This window comes from Bactrocera oleae, chromosome 3, assembly GCF_042242935.1.
Source record: "Bactrocera oleae isolate idBacOlea1 chromosome 3, idBacOlea1, whole genome shotgun sequence".
In the NCBI taxonomy this organism is placed as follows: Eukaryota; Metazoa; Arthropoda; class Insecta; order Diptera; family Tephritidae; genus Bactrocera; species Bactrocera oleae.
Genome location: NC_091537.1, coordinates 84950613 through 84973145, shown reverse-complemented (window position 1 = coordinate 84973145; position 22533 = coordinate 84950613). Strand labels below are relative to the sequence as shown.

Genomic DNA, 22533 nt, shown 5'->3' with positions numbered 1-22533 from the left:
AAGGATATGAGCGAGTGAGGTTGCAGAATGATAGAGTACAATGAGTTGGTGTTACTGTCTGGCAGTACACGTGTTGGAAACATTTCTGTTCAAAACTGTTTGGAGTTTGGTTTTTTGATTAAATGCGAATTTCAGGTATTTGAATGGTTAAAAGGCAATTATTAGTATTTTTATTGTAGTCGTTAGAAAGTCCATACGAATTTATAATACTCAGTTGAGACTAGATAGAAGATGAGGTAATACAGGGGCAGCTACGGGTCAACGGGCTATAGGGTTTGCTTTGAAATGGAAAAGTCAAATGAATCGCACTGTAAATACTGAAATTTTTAAGAGGGGAAATTATTTTAAAATTTTCGTCTTTCAAGACCAAGACCAGGACCAAGATTAAGACCAAGATCAAGAACAAAACCAATAACAAGACTAAGACCAAGACCAAGGCCAAGACCAAGACCAAGACCAAGATCAAGAACAAGACCAATACCAAGACCAAAACCAAAATCAAAATCAAGACCAAGATCAAGATCAAGACCAAGGCCGATCTCTCTCGTTAAATTAAGATTAAATATTATCCATATAACTTTAAACTTGCGTACAATTATTCGTTCTTTCGCTTACCTTGGATCTCCGACAGGCACCTCCGGCTCAGGATCCGAACTACTACGATATCCATAACCGCCACCGCCACCAGTAAGGCGCTCAGCACGTGGCTGCTGGGGTTCTTCATGATGCAGATGATTGACTGAGCGATGTGCGTACTGTGGTGCAGAATCATCATGATACGTCACCAAGCCGGCATCACCATGGCGGGCATCACCGGAATCATCAACGCCCTCCTCTACATCATCAACATCCGCCGAGTCATCGTCATCCTCTTCGTCGTCCTCATCGAGATCACCATCATTCGACTAGAATTTGAAAGTGGATAATTTTTTTAAGAGAAAGTATGTTTATAGCTGGATTTTATTGTTTTTTTAAATACTTATTTGGCTATTTAATTATTTGATGTGCTGTACATGTAATATAATTTTTTTAATAAGTTGATTACTCACCGCTACGAGGGGTCCGCTGCTGCCAAGTATAATCGTGCCACCGCCAGCGTCACATGAGACCACCGTCGAGCATTGCTGCACCGATGCGGGCTTCGTAAGTGGGTCGCATTTGGCGCTGTGTCTGCCATCGGCCGATTTACATTCAACTCCACGCATTTGCAAGCCTTGTCCACAGGTTACCGAGCACTATGGGTAGGCCAAAGGCAAGCATGCATACATACAAACATATATGGTTGTGCATGCCGCAGTGCAGTTTGAAATAGTTGAATTGTGGCAGAAGTTCCAGGGTTGAAGTATATTTAAATATTCAAATAACATACGGAGACGAGTTGTTGTGAAGGTAAAAAAGGCAAAATGATAAGGAATTATAAATTATTTAAATGTGTTTAACATTAAATTTTCATAAAAATGTTTTTTTTGTTGTATGTATATTTGTATTTACATAAATGGCATGGAGAGTACATAATTATGCTTGACAATGTAAAAAGTCAAAATTGTATGCAAATTCGTACTCTGGTAAAAAAGGCAAATAAAGAGGAAGATGACAGCAAAGCAGAAAAGTGCACAAAACCAGATGGTGAGTAAATTTGTATAACAATTTAGAATGCAAAGGATGATGAACTGAGCGTATTTATGTGTGTAGGTGTACAAGCACACTAAAATACTCTCACTTAACTTCATATATTTACATATGCATATTAAAGTGGGTGTGAAAGAATTAAATGCCAAAAGGACACAGAAAAAGGTTGTTCATAATTTTGTGTGTTCACATATATCTTAAACACACACACACGTATACAGTTATGAGATAAATATATGTTAACATATGCGAAAATATAAACCCACATAATCACAATCTCGTAGGTAATTGTAAAAATAGTGCAAAATACGAAGAGTTGCCAAAGCGCTAGGAGAAATGTGTCAAAATTTTAATATATTTTAGTTAGAAAATTTTACAGTGTGAAATCATTTTTTAGATAAAATAAATATTTTACTAAAATTTAACACACCATTTAAGACTATATTAGAGTTGCCAGATAATTTTATTTAATTTAATTGTAAAGAAAGATTTTAAATAAACGAAACACAAAACTGTGTATCTTTCTGGTTTTACATAATGATATTGTTTTATGTAACTTTTAACAGATGGCAACCCTCTCCACAAGCTTTAGTCAAACCTTCTCGCCTACACGCAAAATGGTTCACTTATACCCACATCCCAAGCCATATTATGTATGCAAAAAACTTATTTTTTATGCGAGTGTCTACAAACAGTTGAAACAGCAGTAAGTCGTCACAAGCCAAATGCGATGAGGCTCCACAACAGAATGCGACCTTTGAGTATTTTTCCAACAGTACGCCGAGTGTCGCAACGCATATGCCACAACAAGTAAACCGAATGAACTTATGTACTTATGTGGTGTCATATGCAAATACATACATATATATCTAACTAGGAGTTTATATGGATAAAAATATTTTGGTGCACATCGTGCCATAATCGAGCAAGCATGCCGCGATTTAGAAGCTTTTAATGAAGTTGGTTATGCTTTCGCGTGCACTGTACCGAGAGTTTTATGTTCAACAACCCCCTCAAGCAGCTAGCTGCAGTTCATCTCGACAAAACTACTTAGACGGAGAGGCACAAGTGGATCAGAGGTAGAGCTTAGGGAATTTGTAGACAAATGTTAGAACTACTTAGATGAGACGAGACAGCAAGTCGGTGCGTTTCAACAAGTGCGACATGTAGCCTGTTTGGTTAATGTAGGCAAACAGCGTGTTTTGGAAACTCGTCAGTGTTAGCCAACGAGTCGTCTTAATCTCGTTGTAGTTAAATGACGGCGATGTTGTTGTTGCTTTTCGTGACTTTTCACTAGCATTTCAGCTCGAGTGCAATTACCACACACATAAGACACCGGCAAACATTTAACATAAACACTTTCAGCCTCACTTCAGGATGCGTGTCGAAGCAGCAGCGCTGGCAGTTGCTGAATGCTAGCGAATTCTGTGAAGTTGCTGTTATTACAAGCGGCTTGCTTAGGAATATAATGAGGGGTTACACTAATATACGAAATGGTAATGTTATACAATTTTGCATATCTTATCGCTACAGTTATTAGCTTACGGAACTTGTTGCATTTTAATTACAGTTTTAAAATTAAAACACGAGAGTATAGTAAGCAAAGTAAATTTAAGTTTGAGATTTAATAACTAAAGGGTGTCAAAATATCATTCAGATATATGCATTAGTTTGCCTACGCCAAGGAAGTTTTCAAATCTAAAAGGAATCGTCATCAAATCAAATATGGTTTCTTATGAACTTGTTTCAAAAATGCTGAAGTTGTTATTATTTTTTTAACAGCGAAATATCAAAGTTTTCAAAAAGATGAATTTCGCATTTCTAAAAGCGGTACCTCTGTTTGCTCAAAAGGCAGTGTCTCATTATTGACCTCTTTATCTTGAGCCTCTGCCTGGTTTATCTAAACCTCAGCCAAAATCTGTTTGGTTACCACATATTATTTCTATATGGCAGACGTATTTTGTTGTAGGTTCTTCAAGGAGGGTTTCCTTTATGTATTACCATTTCAACTGGCCCTATATGCTTGTTTATTTATAACAGTCAAAAAGTTTTGATGTTTTAAAGCGAAGTTCATCTACTGTTTGGCATTTGCTTTAAGGTTTTTACGAAGGCGGGTTTTCAAGACTTTTAATTTGATTGGTCCTATGTCACGACAGATCTACGCTTTACCTATGGAAACAAAATTATTGACAATAAATTCTCTCTCCTCTAGCAAATACGATTTTGTCGTAATTTCGGAATCAAATACCCTTGTAAAAATAATTACAACGCTAATACAAAACCATTCGACGAACCCTGAGAGACCTTGTACGAACCTCACTATAATGAATATCAGAAACCATAAAATGTACACGGCTAAAATTATCCATATTAATATTCATTTAACCTGCAACCTAAAATTACACACACCGCATAATCACACAAACGGAAATGATGTGAAAAATTAAAGCTGCACACTAATTAAAGAGCAAAGAGTTTAACATTATAATTTTACAACATAAAGGAAAAGTTGAACGATTAAAAATGTGCAAACAGGCAAATGGATGAACTGTGAAAATCAACCAAAAAGGAAAACATATAAAAAACGTAACGGTAATAAAAAGCACTAAGAACGCGTGCATTAATCCTTTTGCTGCTACTACAAATATTCTCATGTACTACATTTCAAGATTACTGAGCATACTCACTCCAGTCCACTCTTCCACCTCCCACGTTGGGCACTTTTCAATCATGCATGGCTCCTGTGTGGCTGGTTTAGGCGCACGACACGTCACATCCAGTACCTGAAATGATGGACACGATGAGCGTTAAATTCAAAAACAAAAACAGTAAGCAAAAAGTGAAAATTATAAAAGAAAACCCAGGACGGTTGGCGATAATTTCACGAAATTAGCCAAGTTACCGCAGAACAATAAAGACAAAAAAAAAACTAACGCATTGTAAAAAAGAGAGAAAAGGGATAAAGGTTCAGTGGCAATTATGAATACAATGACGGACGCGCTGCTGTACGCCTTTCTAGCTGTGCACACAAGTGGGCCGCAAGCATTTTTTGATAGTCTTCAAAGTGCTCGAAATGGAAAGTTCAAAAGCAATAAACGCTGTAAAGTGTATAAAGTGTGGCCACACCGCGCGTGTACGCGCTGTGTAGAGTGTATGAAAAGAAGCGCCAAACTGGGTATGAATAATATTTAGCATTTCTTGTTGTTGTTTCACGTTTTTGTTTTTTGTTTTTTCTTCGTAAATTTTATTGTTGTACAGTCGCTTACTTTCCCCTTTCCGGCACACTGTAACTATTTTATGACTCAATTTACGCTTACCGTTGTTTTGATACCGTTATTCTCCTCCGCACACACCACCATGCGCTCACGGTAGCCAGGTCCGCAGAGACGACTGCATGGACTCCAATCATCAGTGATCCACCTGAAGCGAAATGAAAGCGAAATTAAAGCAAACAATATTTTTTTCTTTTTTTTTTGTTCTCCAGAGTTGCTATAAGAAGCTTGGGCGAAGAAAATATAATAAAGAAACTGCGATGGCGTGTGTTTTATAACTTAAGGTAACTTGTTGTAAATACTTTACTAAATCGTTGTTGTAATGAAGAAGATATTCTCCGAAAAGAAAGGTCCTTAAACAGAAAGCCCTTCAGAGCTGATGTGAAAGTAAAGTCTTACATATTTCGTTCCCAACAGCCACTAGAAACATAGAGATTATATAGGTAGAAACTATTTATTTATTTATTTATTTATTTATTTCATCTGGTACAGGTCTATAGAGATGTTTAACATCTGAAAAAAGTATTGCTCCAACATCTGAGATACTACTGAAGGGAATATTTTGTTTATTATCTACGAGTTAAAATAACTTGAAAACTTTACCTAACTTTATCAGAGCAATTTGATTCGAAAATATGCATTTTGTCGTGGTGCCCAACACATAAAGATTAACATAACCTCGTAGTTAATGAAAATTCTACCTCTCCGAATGTCCGATAAATATTTCGAAGAACCTGAACTGAAACGGCGTAGTCTAAAATTAATTGGGGATTGTTTAAATTGGTATTAATTTGAGTTAGTGTTGAGTACCTACATTACTCATTGTTTTAAAAATATCCTGTGCTCATTTGTAGTTTCGTTTGGCTCCTTAGAGCAATGAAAGCTCGATGAAGGTTAAGTTTTGAATTATAAAAGATGCATGGAGAATTAGAGTTAGTACGAAGGTGAAAATTTTGCACAAGGTTTTTTAAGGTATTTAAGACAAATGACAAACCAATTTTAAGATGATTTGAATAAAGTGTATTGCAATTTCAGTATATTCGAGTATTTGTGACTAACCCAGTGGCCTTTAAGAATTAAGAAAGTAGTTGCCACATATTCTTGCATTTTTTTGTTATTATGAATTGCATTGTTGGCAAATAGCTTAGAGCTCTACAAAGTTATGCACTGCTGCAACGCCCTCAAATGCGAACTTGCCCTTTCAATATGAGGACGTCAAGGCGTCAACCACACACATACTCGTACATATATATTTCTGACAACCAAAAACAACTGCATATTTTCAGTTTGTATTCAAATCAGGCAGGAAATTATGCTAAAAACAAACAAGTTAGCTCATAAAACTTTAGTAGCAGTGGCAGTGGTGTTGTTGTTGAGGGTGTGACGCTCGTAAATGAAGGCGCCAGTAGTTGGACAGTTTTTTTACTTTCTATGTGAGTTCGAGAACTTTTAGTGCTGATGCGCTAACAATAATTGAAGTGCACATATAAAAAATCAATTAACGAGTTGCCATAATGAGAGCAAGGACAAAGTGAGCGTCAAGCAATGAGTAAGTGAGAAAAAACACATAAATGCTAACGAAAACAGTAGCTAGAAGTGGCAAGGAAAGTCCGGCAAACAACGCTAAAAATTTAAAAATTTTTAGGTAACACTTCTTATTAATGGAGGTCAGGGTTTATGGGGCATGTAACGTTATTGTTTTGAGAAATTAGTAGTGAGGTAGTATGGTTAAAAAAATTATTTTGCAACGAAAATTTACTTTAGAAATCGGGTCAATTCAATCTCTGGAACTTCAACATGATACTTAATTGGCACTTTTCCATAGGACTAAATTTTGCGTTTCTACAGTGATATTTTAGAGACATTTTTGTTATTTGTGTACTTATCATTGAATTTATTTTTAAGGTATTACATAGCTTCTATCGCGGGCTTTGAGCGCGGGGACTGAATCAAGAAACTCCGTAACGGAAATAAGCCTAACACGCTCACAAAGTATGCGCAAAATGTTTGCATACTTTTAGACGTATTTTCGCATATCTCAAGTGGAAAAATCAACTAAAGAGCAGGGTGATTCAAAATAATAATATTTAAGAAACAATTTTTTTAATCGCAAATAAAAATATAGAATTTAATTAAAAGTTAATTAATAAAAAACAAATTATTCAATATTCGGAGTCATAATATTAGTAGCATTATTATTCTTTTGGTAAATAGCTATTGTACCATACCTTTTGCAACAGTATTTTGTTTGACTTTTGATTTCAACATCAACTGCGCTATCAGAGCGACTTACAAATTTTCTTTCAGAAAAAATTAGTTTGAAAATAAATAATGATCCACAATTGTTCACAACAAAATATGGGACCACCATTGACGCGTTATTTTCCAGATATTTAGAGAATATCAAGTCTCAAACTTATGTTTCTTATTTCAGTTAACATAGACTTATAAATTCAATGTTAAAAATTCCTTAATAACCTACCTATAGTATAAGAAAATAAAACTATGTATTTATTCAATAAAATAAAGAAAAAATAGTTTTCTTATCGGTCATCACGCTCAAAAATTGAAACTTGAGTTAATATCAAAGAAAAAACCTGAATTAATATTAAAGAAAACAAAATACTGCTTAAAAAATAAATGAATCATTATAATTGCAAAAGTTGATAAAAATGCTATGCAATAGCTTTACCGCGGCAGTCCCTGAGTGCCACGATTACTTTTTTATAGATATTATTACCAAAATGCGACAAGAACAACAAACAAGGGTCTTGAACGAAACCAATTATAACGAAAAAATATTCTCTTTTCAACATTCGTATCCAACTTAAAGTATACGCGAACTTACGAGCATACAACTGCTACATCTGATGTTGAATTTAGTTGCTGCAAAAGCTACACTGTTCATTATTAAAGCATTTAATTTTTTCAGGCATTGCAGCCTTTTAAGAACGACCTCTAAATTTATTGCATGTTTTGGTAAAAAACATTACCGCTTCAACAAAATTCTACCACAAATGGTGGCAGGAATAGCAAGGTAAGACAAGCACTGTCGATGACATAAAAGATAAATGCTAATGTTGGCAAGAGGGCTTACCTTGGTGGGCAGGTGTGCGTGTTGCAGAGAAGCACCGATGGTTCCGGTCGTTGCGGACCGCACATGGAGTCCTCGACTTCAACGCCAGTGACACGATTTCGACACAACGGTTGAGACATCTTGTAGCCTATGGGCGAAACATGATAGTGAGAGAGAGAGAGAAAGAGAGAGAGAGTGAACGAAACATATTAAAATAAACGAAATTTGTTAAATGTGTAATCTGGAAGGAAACATTAAAGGTATGTATAAGCGGTGGCAAGATAAGATCACCCACAATCATTTCTATCAATGAAAGTGAAAAATCGATGGAGAAACAAAAAGCACCCAGACACACGCGTACGACATACAAAGTGAAAGTGACGGCAATAAAGATGAGTAGAAGGATAGCGTAGCGGAGTTCGTGAGCGATAACGGCGCCAACTGTCAGACTTAAAAACTTAAGCACGGCGAATGCCACAGGCGACACAGAGTCATTGTAGAATTTATGTGTTTAAGTGCTTGCGCTGCAACGACGGGAATGAGAACGTCTGTGGCACAGAACATTGAAGCAAACGAAGCATTGTAGAGAAAAGAAGCGCTGCCAAGCGTGGAATACAGAGCAGAAGCTCAATCGAAACAATGTGAAGGCGATTGTATGAAAACGACGACTTATTTGTAAGTAACTACGAGTATATGCAGTTGCAACCTCTACACACTTGAGACTTGCGAACTGGTGCACCGCCGCACTAGTGTGCGTTTCAACCAACCTGCAGACTGTTTGGCACTATTGAATTGTAGGGTAGCGTAAACATAATACCTGGCCTGCCCTTTGGTATGGGTGCGCAGTCGTGCATGGTGGTGCTTCGCTCGGTGATGCATCACGAAGTTGACAATACGCTCTTAGCAGATCTGGAATCAATATGTTGTCAGGCTGCTGAATCAGCGTAAGAAAAGGTATTTGAGTGGCATGTGTGAAAGGCACACGGACTGACGTCCTCAGATGGTTGTTGATATATGACGCGATGGTACCCCTGTAGGAAATTTTCGGCACTGATTTGAGAAATTGTGATTTTAGTTTGTTTTAACAATAAAAGTTAAAGGGTTGCTCGCTATTTGAAAAATTATAGTAAAATATTTACATGGTAAAGAAATACAAAAAACTGAAGCGGTTTAATGCTATAGGCAGACATATGGTTGCCATACCACATTGTTGTATGGTTGCCATACCACATTGTTGTATGGCAACCATATGTCTATAATAAAAGAGCAGGAAATATGTGACACACATACGGTTTTCTATGAGTTTGACACTCTTCAGCTGCGGCAAAAAAATTTGAATAAGCTAAAAGAAAATAAATATAAACCAACCAGGAATCTGAAGCGAAATTGTTTATGGCAAATAAAAATCTTAAAATATTTTATTACATGTGGAGGAAAAATAAATATTTCAGACTATATCTATGAGCAATTACCAAGCAATATAAAAGATTAATTTCAAGCAAAGCATTGATTTCTCAAGAAAGGGACTTGATTAAGGTGAACAGTGTTGCCACTTGTGTAAAAAATATTATACTAACAAGACAGCACAACTCAGAAGACAACACAAATAGGAAAGAGATTTCATGGGAGTCTTTATTGGTCGTCAATTGGGTTTAGTTTCTTAAAATTTTTAACTGATTGACGCTTGAAAGCTGTTAGTTTATTATATTTTTTTTTTTTGGGAAGGATTGGCAAATCTATGCTGACTTTGAATACATCAAAAGCATAGCGAGTATGTATATCAGCGCCATATTACATATTTACCTCATGTTCTACTTGAATTGCCATATGTGCAGAGAGAATGCAAGTATAATAAATTTACTATCTGGTCTCTACATTGCAGCTGGTAGCTTCATCTGTTAGCCCATATTTCACGTCATAGTGCTTATGAGTGGAAAATTATGAAATTGTTTCTATAAACTACATAGAGGCAAATAAGATTGAAAATCGAAATTGATGTGATATATTCGTAGATAGGTTTTCTGAAATCGAGAAAGGCCTCTCGAAAGTCTATCGCTTCACTTGTCTTATCCGACTTTTTATATAGTTAAAGTCTTTAAGTCCAGTCAATTTCCTCAATGAGTCCTGTAATTGATACATCATGAAACTAAGATAAATACATATATGCTCCAACTAATCTCAAGATACAATCTAATCAAATACAGAGAAGTCTAACACATTATTGCTATCAATTTCCCAGACTTCAACCCCGCTTAATTGGCCTTGAGTTACCCTAATGAACAATACGAAGCTGTATCACAGCTCAACGCCTTTCATATTATGTACTTAGTTTTGCGCAGCAAATTACAGCATCTGCCCAATTGGCTACAGGCAATAATCACCTAAACAGACACTCACAGTGGCTTCATATGCTTCAACGGCATAACCAAGGGATTAATAAAAGCTTGTAAAAACCAAAGCAGAGACATAAAATCGCTTGTAGCTAAATGATAAGCCTTGCGGTAAGAGAGAGAGGAGTGCAGAGTGACAGCCTGGAAGGAAACAAATAAATTCCCTATCTTATTAGCGTGATTTCAGCGCTTCCATTATAGGCTTTCGGCAGGCAGTAAGGTGGAATTGTTATTGATGGCGTCTAAGGAAATTGAGAATGCGCGAAGGGAATGAACAATTTGCGTAAAGAGCGATAAAGATATAAAAACAGTAGGTGCGCAAACGACAAATCGATTTCTCTTGCTAACCGAGTAGCGGTAAGAATATACCTATATAGATATGTAAAAACATATGCGGGGGTACTAAAAAAATGACTGAAAGTTCTTATGAAGAAATATAAATCACATACATAGTAAAATATATAAGTTTTTTACTTTTATAAATGTAGTATTCACGTGAGAATTACTGGAAAAGGAGGAGGAGGAAAAGTGCTTATATATATGCATGCATGCAGGTATATTTATAAAATTTACTTAAGTACCATAAACTTTGTATAGTTTACTATGTCGTGCAACTTAAAGCACTCGTTGGCATCTAAACACTTGCGTATAGCGAACAGCACTCAAACTAAAGCAAAATCAGTTTGAAATATACAACGAACAAAATATCTTTATATACACATATTTTTTAACTATTACTACACTTCTAAACTACTTCGACTTTCAGTTAAGTTTTTGTTTTCAATTAATTCAGTTCTTCAGTTTCCTGCACGTATTGCATGCCGAAGTTTAGCTCTTTAACATTTCTTTCTGTAATTGCTAACAATTGACTTTGTATTCATAAGAAGTTTAAATATTTCAGCACAAGTCACTTCTAAAGTCATTAATTTGAGCATAGTGGGTAATTGTGTTCACGTCGCACGTGGCGTATAAGTAATCCGTAATGTGTTTGACAGAAGAAATGATTGATTTTCTGTTTGGTAAAATCAATTACAGACGACTTACAATCGATTAAGAGTTGTTGTTGACATTACAGTTGAAATTAATGAATTAATCAATGACAAAATTTCGTCAATGTTTTCGACAGTTTGTCTTTGTTCTCAGTTAATGGCACTCGCCTATAACTATTTACACACATAATTACATGCATACACAGTTACAAACGTTAGGTCTGTGTACATAGCAATTTGCTTGCACTACTATCATCTAACCAGTAATTTCTTTTAACTACTCTCTAATGCGCTTGACAAGCAAATTTTTATAACTTCAAATACGCATTTGTCAAACATTTGAATTAGGCAGTACCGGCTTTTTGAGGGTTCATTTATGAAAACGAATGATATTTAATACGTTTTTAATTTGTATGTATTTACGTAAATATTGTGCTTACTTTTTTCACCTGTGTAATAAGTTTTTAATTTTCACTTTAAGCCGACCTTTGATAGAAAATTGTGATCTCTAAAAAAGATATGGTAAGACTTTTCACCAAGTCTTTGCCAAAAACAAATAATTATGAAGATGTAAGGCATTTCCTTCATATTGCTTTTGCAGATTTTCTTTTTAAATTGGTTTTAAAATTAGTACGGGTGGCAGCTCTCTTTGTCATATATATACTTAAAATCATGTTAATATAAACTTATGGTTTTGAAAATTCTCAAGTTCATTTTCGAACAACTTATTTTAAAATCAGTTGTCAAGCGTGTTAACTAATATTTTTCCGATATTACTTTTATGATACTCCACGATAGGTGTACCTATGATTTGACCAATTTTGACTCGGACTGATACATTTAAAATGCGTGCGTCAACCAAATCAATAAATTGTTTTTGAGTTTTTTGGTAGAATCTTTTTTATGATTTTTAATATTGATTTTGCTTGAAATTTTGTCTTTCAGATGGAATCACGACTACATTTCCACGACTGAAAATGTTGCTGCAGTATTTTGGGGAGTCTACTTTATCGCGAGTATAAGTATTTGAGTGCCACAAAGCGTGAAGGTTTCGAAACCCTTTTGAACTGACACTGCAAACTCTCATAGTTGATTTAAATTATTTAAAATATTTTAATACAAATTCTTGACATACCTAGGTATCTGCTTATATATACATATATACTGTTTTAAGTTTTGAAAACATATGTATACATATACAGGAATAAGTTTATACATATCGAAATCGCGAATTGACAATTTATTCACTTCCATTCGATCACATCGTAGATATGGAGCTTAGTTAAGGCAAATTTACGTGATAAGTTACAACTTCAACCCTTAATTAAGCATTCGCCCATACGCCACATAAACCTAACCGGTAAGCTAACCAAAAGATCAACATGCGCCTACTAAGCACTCAGCAAACCGCCAAAAAGGTTTCCTACAACCACAGGACAATAAGTAAAACGTATATAATAAAAGTGGGGTAAAAGCGTACTTGAAATTTCACAGGAATTTGTTACTCAATACAAATCGACGACGCGTCATAAGGAGCACGCAGTTAAGAAGCTACGTAGCAAATGCGCATACGTGGACTGACAGGTGAGGCCCACAGGTACAGATAAGAAACGAAAATAAAAAAGGTAAACGAAATAAATTTGACATGCGAAATTTGCATTCGAACTTTTATCAGTAGGTAAGTAATCGCTGTATGTGTAGGAGGAGTAGGTCGGTGTGCGGCAGATGTAATACAAACTGAAGCACGACACGCGAGTGTGTGTTTCCCACTTCCAGTGAACGAATTGAGCGTGTCACATTGGAGTCTCATTAGAGACGAAAAAACGCGGTTTGAGTCAATGTAAGGGATTTTTGTTATCCTTTGGTTCGTTCACCAACACTGTAAACAATAAAACCTTTTTGCTAAAAATAGATGAAACACCAAATACGAACAAATCCAGCAAGCTGTAAGCAGCCTGTTCGCCAAAATTCTGGTTACTAGTGCCTGCTTGAGGTGTGTCGCGACAATTCTTGCGCTTCTTGCAGACCTGGCACGAATGTAGTTCCAACATTGTGACGCATTCAAATTTGTTTGTCTGTTTATTTACTATATATCGTGATATTTTAGTAAACGCCGCCGTTTTGGCAGAATGAGAGAGCTTGTTGTTACGAGCAGTCGCATGTGATTTGTGATATACGTGCTGTTTTTATTGGTTATTGGTTTGTCTGCATATACACTTACCTCCGCCACATGTCACCGAACACTGCGTTGTTGGCGCTGTCTCCCAATAGTAAAGTGGCTGTGAACAGGAGCTGCTGTCTCCACCACAAACGCCACAGCTGTCAATCTTTTTCGTCGAACCGATTTTTAAGTCACAGCCGACGCGCTGGAAGAAGAACAAGAGTATTTGATTAATTTTTTAACCACATATGTTTTATAAGAATTCTTTTAAAAATATGCGTATACCGTTTGAATTTTTATATGTATATGTTAATGTCTTTTGAATTTTACTTTTCACTAAAATTGAAAATTATGTACATACTCAAAATTTTTTGTTTAAATGAAATTTTGTATAGGTCAAAAAAACAAAACGACAGTTTTTTGCCCCATAAAGAAATATTACTGTATTTACGGATCGCCTAGTTCCACGGGTAAGACTTTGTATAACCCCAAAAAGAACTAATAATCAGATTTCTAAAGAGATGACACTATTATGTACTCGTGTCATATATCTTAGTGATTCTAGTTCGACTCATAAAAATCCAAAGATGACTATAGATAGTCAAGGTAAAACTTTGGATATACTGATAATATGACTATAATAAATATTATTACAACACTGTAATTGTATAAGAAAAACATATTTCAAGCCAAGCATATAGGCAGATATCTTTACATACAACTGTACGGCTACAGAAATCAGGCTTTTTAACTCGTAATTTTGGAAGAATAATCACACTACTGTTTTAGGTGTACTGGGAAATGAAAAAATAAAATTCAACACAAGTAAAAACTGTCACTATAGTTAATGTGAGAAAGTCATATCAATGATTAATTTGCTAAGTAATCGGAAAATAATATCTCAATTCCGATTATTTCAACACAACGAATATATCTGAGTTGGAAATCTCTGGCATGAATATACTAAGCTGACACAGCTTCCAGCATCCTTATTTGCAGAATAAGACTGACAATCTACAAGTATAGCCGTAGAAACCCCACAAATAATATATATGAAATATCAAGGTTACTAAACATAACCGAACAGAAAACTTCTACAATAGAATAATGCAACAATAGCATTATAAATCAGTTCAACATAACCTAATAAACACACTTCAACTAAACAAAGTTGAAAGGTGCCACATTTTTATAACTAGAAACATTGCCATTTGAATATTAATAGTTTTTTTACTCAAGTTGTGATTTAAGAATTTTCTCTCATATAACAATATTATTATTTACATTTGCCGTTACATTTACAACGCGTTGTGTGAAGAGACATATGGCAGTAAACACGAAATGCGATGAAAGATCGTATAAAGTGCTTGATTGCTATTCGAGAGACACTCAAAAAGCACAGAATTACACATAGACATTAGATTTGTTGATGTGCCATACATAGCTATAAAGGTATGTAGGTATACACATGACATTGTACCTATGTAATGTTGACTTACAGACAAAACCTTATTCAAAAAGTAGGCGATTTGAGGTTGAGAATGATTTATTTTATTTACGAACTCATACTAACTATTCCTTTTCAACAATGCGAAATATTAGAATTATTATTTCATGAGCTGTGCTAGCCTCCTTTGTGTCTGTTGGTATGTCTGGCCTAGTCACGCTTACAAGTTTGGTGGAGTGTGAGTAAGTCTACGAGGCATGTATGAGTATGTAGGAATATGTGTAGCGATATGGAAAAGTACGCAGTAAAAGTAAAACAGACTGACAAATAAAAGCAACAATAACAGTAAAGAGAGACTGAAAAGCAAAATACAAATAAAAATTCAGAAATCACTAACAATAAAGTCATTTCAACGCTCGTAACTTTAGTCAACAAAAGTCTCATATCAAGTTACCACACAACTCGTATCTAATGTCAATAAAATTGTATGTTCGTTGTTCGATAATTGCGGAAAGCCTCCTATTTTAGAAAATTGTATAGCATTGTTATTGACAATAAAAAAACAGCGCAGTCAAAAAAATATAAACAATACAAAAAAAACAAAGGTGGATCGAATACCACGGAAACCACGAAAACGCAAAGAATACGACTGGACATAATAAATTATATGCCATCATGTAATTTTTTATGCTATTACCGTTACAGTTGTCATTGTCAACAACTTTCGCTATTCTCGGAATGACAGAGAATTGCTCTGCGTTCTCAAAATTATCACAACAGCTTTTGTTTTGATGGTTATATGCAGTGGTTTTTAATTTAAACTTTCATAATTTTGCACTCAGCGCTAATTTAATAAGTTTGGGTGATCCAACGTGTTACTTGGAAATTTTAGTTTTTCAAATACTTGTAGATTACAACAGATTCTCACTCACCTGGCATTTACCCTGTATGCACATATCGAGACTGCCCGTTCGACAGCGTGTGCCATCTTGTACACGCGCCGACAGTTGCACGATCACATGATCATCATAGTGTTCGGGATCCTCAACACCTTCCGATGATGAGGTGTCTCCCAAATGTAAATGTGCTGGACGGCCTCTGAAAATTAAAAAAAAAAAATCAAATTTTAATTAATAATGGTATTGCATAACTTAGTAATTGATTTGTTATGACATTTTTGGATGATAGAAAGATCAATACGTCATTAAAAGCATTGGAAAGATATATGAAAATATGTAGACTTTTTCAGAAACGCGTGCTGAATTCATTATCATCAGTTGTGAGTATGACACAAACTCGAGTTAAAGCTAGATGATTAACTGTCAAAGTTGTATGGAGGAAGGTGAGTTGAAAACATTTAGGCACTTTCCCCTTCATTGTCCAGCTTTTGCAAGCCTGAGCTTGAAACATCGCTGTAGTCATAACTTCGGCGAATCTGGCGAAATAACCGGAATATCAGTCACCTCAACAGATTTGTGGCAGGCTTAAAGTTGTTCAAGTGTGACCTGTTTTTTGGACCGATGAAACCAATTGGATTTAAAATAAATACGTGACTGTTCTTACTTTTGTTTAATAAATTCAGAGTAAAATTAAACCAGTTATATTCTATAAACACTTACAAAATTTTTCGTATTTTAAACTTTTTGTTTATAAGTAGTGAATAAAAAGGTCAATGAAACGACCTTGTACAAGTATTGTAACTCTAAAGAAAAAAAGATGCTACAAATATAAAAAATATTAACAGATTAAAATTGGTATAAAGAATTGGAGTTTGGTTTCAGAGAAATTATCTATTATCACTGAAAATTCTTGGAATGTCTACTTAAATAAAATATTCATCGCAGGAATTAAAATTTAGGCTAAAAATAGTCATGGCAATTTGTTATTTACTTATAATGGCACAACCAATTGTCTTGACCTTAGCGACTGCGTGGAAAATTTGGATTTCTAACACGATTGTCCTACCCGAAAAGGATACCTTACAAGAAAAGAGTAATATTTGCTTACGAAAACCAGTTCATGTTTGTTAGGTGTGTGGTACATCTGGTACAGAATCTCCTACACTAAGTGTCGAAATTAAAATCTGGTATTAAAAGCGTGATGTAAAAACAGCGAATGGGTCAACTTCTCGAACACATTCGATTTGAATTATAGTAGATTTGGCTGATGCGCTTGCATATTTCAAAGCTCAGACGCAAATTTTGTTATTTATATGTGTTTCTCCAACTAATCGGTAAACAAGCTTTTGTCCTAAATGATAGCGGAAACCCGAAGCCGGCCCTAAGGGTCAACGCACCATGATAGATGTGAGCGTCACTGAAACCAAACCACCTCTTTTCGCATCCACTAACAAAGCGATTCTAGTTATGATTTAAGGTTTGTGCGAGTGCCATAAATTGGGTTTGCTTTTGTGGCTGCGCTGAATTGGATACGGTTTTCCAAGCACAAATAAATTTATACTTTTTAACGAATGTCGCGTGCCACTCGCAAACATATATTTGGAGTAACTGACATTCGATTCTGACGCAAGGCAGCAAAAGGTAGCAGAAAGCATCGCCAGACATAAGAACGGACAGGAATGGCGCTGCGTTCCTGCAATTTTTGCGCGATGGCTACGCGAACGGTAAATGATTATTGCACGGTTACAAACACCACATATGATTGTTTGTTATTGCATTTTTACACTCACCTGCATGTCAACGCGCACGGCTCCACATAGTCGTAGTGCGGCGTCCACGTGTAGAGTGTACCATCGTAGGGCACGTCATTGTAGGCGGCACACTGATGCGCTCGAAAGTCTTGCTGCTCCGGACACGGCTGCATGTTGCAGATGCGATAGCGCACACTTTCGCCCTTGCAGCCATTTGTGTTGTAGCAGCGGCGTATTTGTTGCATAATGCCGCCATCGCAGGTACGTGAACAAGTCGACCACTCCGACCAGCCCGACCATTGGCCATCTTTGCTGCCCGACGATGATGAGATGCTGCTGCTGCTGCTTTTGGCACGCTTTTGCTGTAACATGCACTAAGTTAATAAGGGAGAAGAGACAACAGCAAAAAACAAAAGCGAAAAAAAAACAAATAAAACGAAAACACATAAATTCGGAAGCGCTGGCAAATAGGCTTCCTCAAGTACATATAAAATATATTAATATAGGGGTGCTAGGACTATTTTAAATGGCATGGCAGAATTGGTACGAAGAGGGCGAATAGCTTTATAACGAATTCTAACAGAGAAGATTTTTTATGGAAAAGTATGAATCACTGATCAGATAGTTCATTGCTAACGCATTAAGTTTTGTTTAGCTAAAGGTAGGGGCATATAATTGAAGCTTATGCCCTTTTTAATGTTTAGCCGAGCACACATTTTACCATAATTCGGCTCCAGGCATCCCCGTTTAAAAAATTTTACGAAACATGATCAGAAGCGGGTACTGCCTAAGGGTGACCTCAACTACTCTTAGAATAGAAAACGACAGTCTCCTACGATTCTTCTGGGCGATGAAGAACGCGAGACCGCAAAAGTACTATTGATTACTCGAAGTCTGCTGGGAATGTGTGGCAACAGAATGTAAGAAATCACAAAGTCTAATTCTTCATAAAGTGGGCATACTGAAAATCAGACTGCTATTAAATAAATTAATAATTTTGTAGAATGATAATTAAAGAAAAACTGTTCGGTCTTGAAAATGTAAAAATATTGGAGTGAATATACTGTTCAAATAGTATTACGGACGAAAGATGGAGTCCAAGCCATATTGTTATGGAAGAAAGTACAATAGTAAAATAGATTAAATCAAAAGAGAGTCCTTCTAAGTTGGTTCGCCGAGTTTACGACTTACAATTGCAGTAAGTGCATTAAAGCGCTCGAAGCGCTTTGTCTTTTTTATCTTGCCACGCCGCTATCCTACAATAATCAGACACCATCTATATATGTATATATTATATATTTCAAATTTATAACATTATAATTGTTTTCACTCACCTCGAGCTCATTTTCCAAATCGGAGGCGGTGTTCCACGTATCATCGAAAGCTTGACTGGCGTTCAGACGTTTCGCCACCGATGTATTCTCAATGAAAATTGTCATCTAGAAAGATTATAAAGAGTATGATATGTAGATGAGTATAGAAAGTAGAGTAATAAGTAGAATTAAAGTTTTGGAAAAAAATAGACTAAACATTATTTTCGCTTAAAACTAGGAAAAAAATTGAAATCAACGCTGAAAAAAAATGTATCTATCGCATCATCACGCCACAAGTTCACACATACTGGCATAACAACTCAACAGACCTTACACCGTTATTGCGCCATTACCCTTACATTTATTACGCTATGTTGCGCTGTAGTGGTTGCTTTTGTTGATTTGAATGTTGTTAAAACTGTTACAGTTGTTGATGTTGTTGCTGGCTTTTAAATAATTAATTTTTGTCGTTTGCTGTCAGTCAGTAAGTCAGTCACTTTGCTGCCATTTCGAATGCAAAACGCCTTCCACCAAAGTTGAAGCAGGAGGCGGAAGGCAAGGATAAGCGAGTACCAGCAGTGTCGACCAGCAAAAAGCAAAAGTTTTCACAAGCTTGAGCCGGTTTGACTGGTAGAACGAAGCCGCGTTTTGGAAGTCTTGCTGAGGCGTTTTAAGGCCCCATAAAACATTAACCCCACGTCACCGGCTGTCAATGTTGATTGCAACGTGCCGGTTGAAAAATATGTACAAAACAAAAGCAACAAAAATAAAAATGTTGTAGAATAAGGCAGAAAGTAGTGAAAACGGAGCAAGGCTGTGCCGTCTAGAAAAGGCGGTTAATTGTAGTTTGAGGATTTAAGCAACCCAAGTGAACCAAAAAGTATTTTGATTTTTAAATTAAACCTTTTTACGTTAAAATATATACATATGTTTGTACTTCTACATACATGAATAGGAAAAGGTATTTATTTGGCCTTTTACTCTAGACCTCTCCCAACAATAATAGTTCATTACGTGGCATTATTCCTTGTGGCCATTTTATAGAATTACAAATATGTATAAACGCACTTACATACATCTCTATTAGTATTTTTGTGATTATTCGTTACTATTAATGCATCATTGGTCGTCATTTATTATTATAGACGTTGATGCTTGAGTATTTGTTGGCTTTTATCGAATTTGCAATGAATTTACTATTATTCCTGCATCCTCTTGGGATGTGCTTATATAGCTGTCATTTGACTGTTTTTGCCAATTCTCGATGATTAAAGTTGAAGGTGAAAGTGTTTTATGTAATGCGCTTAAGCTGGTCACGAAAAGCGAAGATAAATATGCAGGTGGGTTTCTGCAGTCAAATAGTAAAATAATCGTAAACGTCCTTGTATGAGTATAGAAAACCAGAAATAATATAATATTAAGAAAGGAGTAAATAGTATGTTCCATTTATTGCATACTTTTCAGCGCAATTTTTAAAATAAGAAACTTCATTGTGTAAGTTGTGTGTTGTGGAACATTTAGTATGATACTATCTTAAAAAAATACTGAAAAATGTTATATCCTTTAAACATATTTATTTTACAGAAATAGACCTTACCACACATAAACCTAGTTGATTAATACTATATAAAGAAGCATAACAACGGTGAGCTTATAGGTATATATTAAACCTGTTCGCTTTATCCTTAAACTTTTAAAGAACCGCAAGTAGATAGACTACAAAACACCTTCACCCTATCTTCTAACTAGCTTAACGAAAGGAAGAGCACTCACGAAACTAAAAAGATTATTCGAAACGAATAAATAAATAATTGAAATATATTTCTTTTTCCCCTGAGCCTTTGTCAGAATATTGAGAAAACTACTTCCAGCATTCACATAATATATATTTGCTTCTTCCTAATAAGGCAATTCACATCCCATTCGATATCAATTCGAATTTTGAATAAATTATAAATTGCGTCTCTGTAGACTCCGAATTCTTTCTGGCTTGATGGTAATTGACTATTTTAATGCAAGGATCAATGCATATCATTAAGGGGAAAATGGGAGAAGTGATGCAAATGGAAAGTGAAAGCCTAATAATTTTTCTAAAAAGTACAAATCTATATTTATATATATATTTACATACATACATATATAGCTCAGGATCATAAATGAAAGATACCCAGCGTGAAGCGTGCAACAAGCGCTCATCAGCGGTGTTCCTTCACATTTCAATTTCACGCACGTCTTGTCCGAATGATTTTGCTACAGTGGAGCCACACGTTTTTACACTACCAATAACAGTTCACTGCCTATTCAAGCTTTCAGAGTCTATTTGGTTGAGACCAACTACACAAAAAATAATGGACTGATATGGAGAAACATGTTGCAACAACAGAAAAATTTACAACCTGAAAAATTGGCGCGCGCATCAACTAACCGAATTGATTGTTCAGCCGCTAAGGCATGCAACAGTCGGCAAGATACATCACAAATACATGTGCTGAATAAGAATTTTTGTGAATACTACCGACAGCTGTGCAAAACTTACAGTGAGAGGCACTATAAACATCTACGATCATTGTGCGGATAAAAGGAAAATGAAATTACTATTTAAGTATCCTTTACAGAATTACCCCCTTGCCATGAGGAAAGGAGATAGAAGACTCAAAAAGAAAGAGGCTGTTATTTTTTTTTTTTTTGTCGCTGTCTAACATTACCCACTTTTTGTAATAAAAAAAAATATTATAATTACAAGGGCGATCATATAAAAAGCTAGCTTACAAAAGAAAATGAAAAATCTTTCAAAACTTCGAAATATATTTCTCAACACAAACTCCTCTCAGCGCGTTAAACTTCACGTGGCAATGCTTTAACTTCTATGAGTTGTCTGAAAAATAAGTTCTCGTACTATCAGAGCACTTTTGTCTTCGCCAAATAATTTAACGAACAATCAGCGGAAAATGTTCGGCAAAATATTACGCTGACAATTTTTTTTTTTGAAAGCCAACAGTTCAATTGGCGATTTGCCAATATAAAGTCGTGAACTTTCATCATATTATTCTTCGTACTAGCCATTTTCATAGAACCTGGGCGTGGCTAATAAGAAACCGATGTGAGATCACGTTGAAATTCCAATTTTTGAACGTCGCTAACGAAGGTGAAGAGTCAGCATAAATATCGCACAAGTGCTCTTTAAATTCGAATTGGCTGATAAAAGCCGGCTACATTCTCATAGAGTTCATAATATATTTTTATGCTGCAAATTTTTCCTTTGAATTTGAAGAGCTGAGTAAAACTCTTTTCCGGTTCAAAGCCACAACACGTGTAGTTTCTGTGAAATATATATATTGATCATAGGACATGTAGGCCGTGATAACAACCCAAACTTGCCAAACCAATCGTATATTTTCTCACTTTTGCTGAAGTAAGGAAAAATTATTGTCAATTAACGGTATGTATGAGCATGTTTAGCACATATATATGTATGTATATTACCATCAATTTATGCTGCTTATTTGTATTGTATTGCAGAGTTATGGTGTAGCTCGATTTTACCGACACCGTGCTGCTGTTCGCTGTGTGGTAAATATGTATACTCTGATTTATGTACAAGCATCG

At 35.6% G+C, this 22533-nt stretch overlaps 1 protein-coding gene across 3 annotated transcripts in view; it reads right to left on the bottom strand.

The window, feature by feature from the left end:
• Positions 1–22533, bottom strand: part of nolo (no long nerve cord) — an 81493-nt gene that overhangs the window by 47910 nt on the left and 11050 nt on the right. For all 3 annotated transcript variants that reach the window (XM_070107086.1, XM_070107088.1, XM_070107087.1), the window contains exons 2-10: positions 18949–19053; positions 17654–17976; positions 15897–16062; positions 13578–13722; positions 7999–8125; positions 4947–5049; positions 4317–4412; positions 1050–1235; positions 616–905 (exon numbers count right to left, since the gene is read on the bottom strand). In XM_070107086.1, the coding sequence (XP_069963187.1) occupies positions 616–905; positions 1050–1235; positions 4317–4412; positions 4947–5049; positions 7999–8125; positions 13578–13722; positions 15897–16062; positions 17654–17976; positions 18949–19053 (1541 nt within the window). The remainder of the gene's footprint in view (positions 1–615; positions 906–1049; positions 1236–4316; positions 4413–4946; positions 5050–7998; positions 8126–13577; positions 13723–15896; positions 16063–17653; positions 17977–18948; positions 19054–22533) is intronic.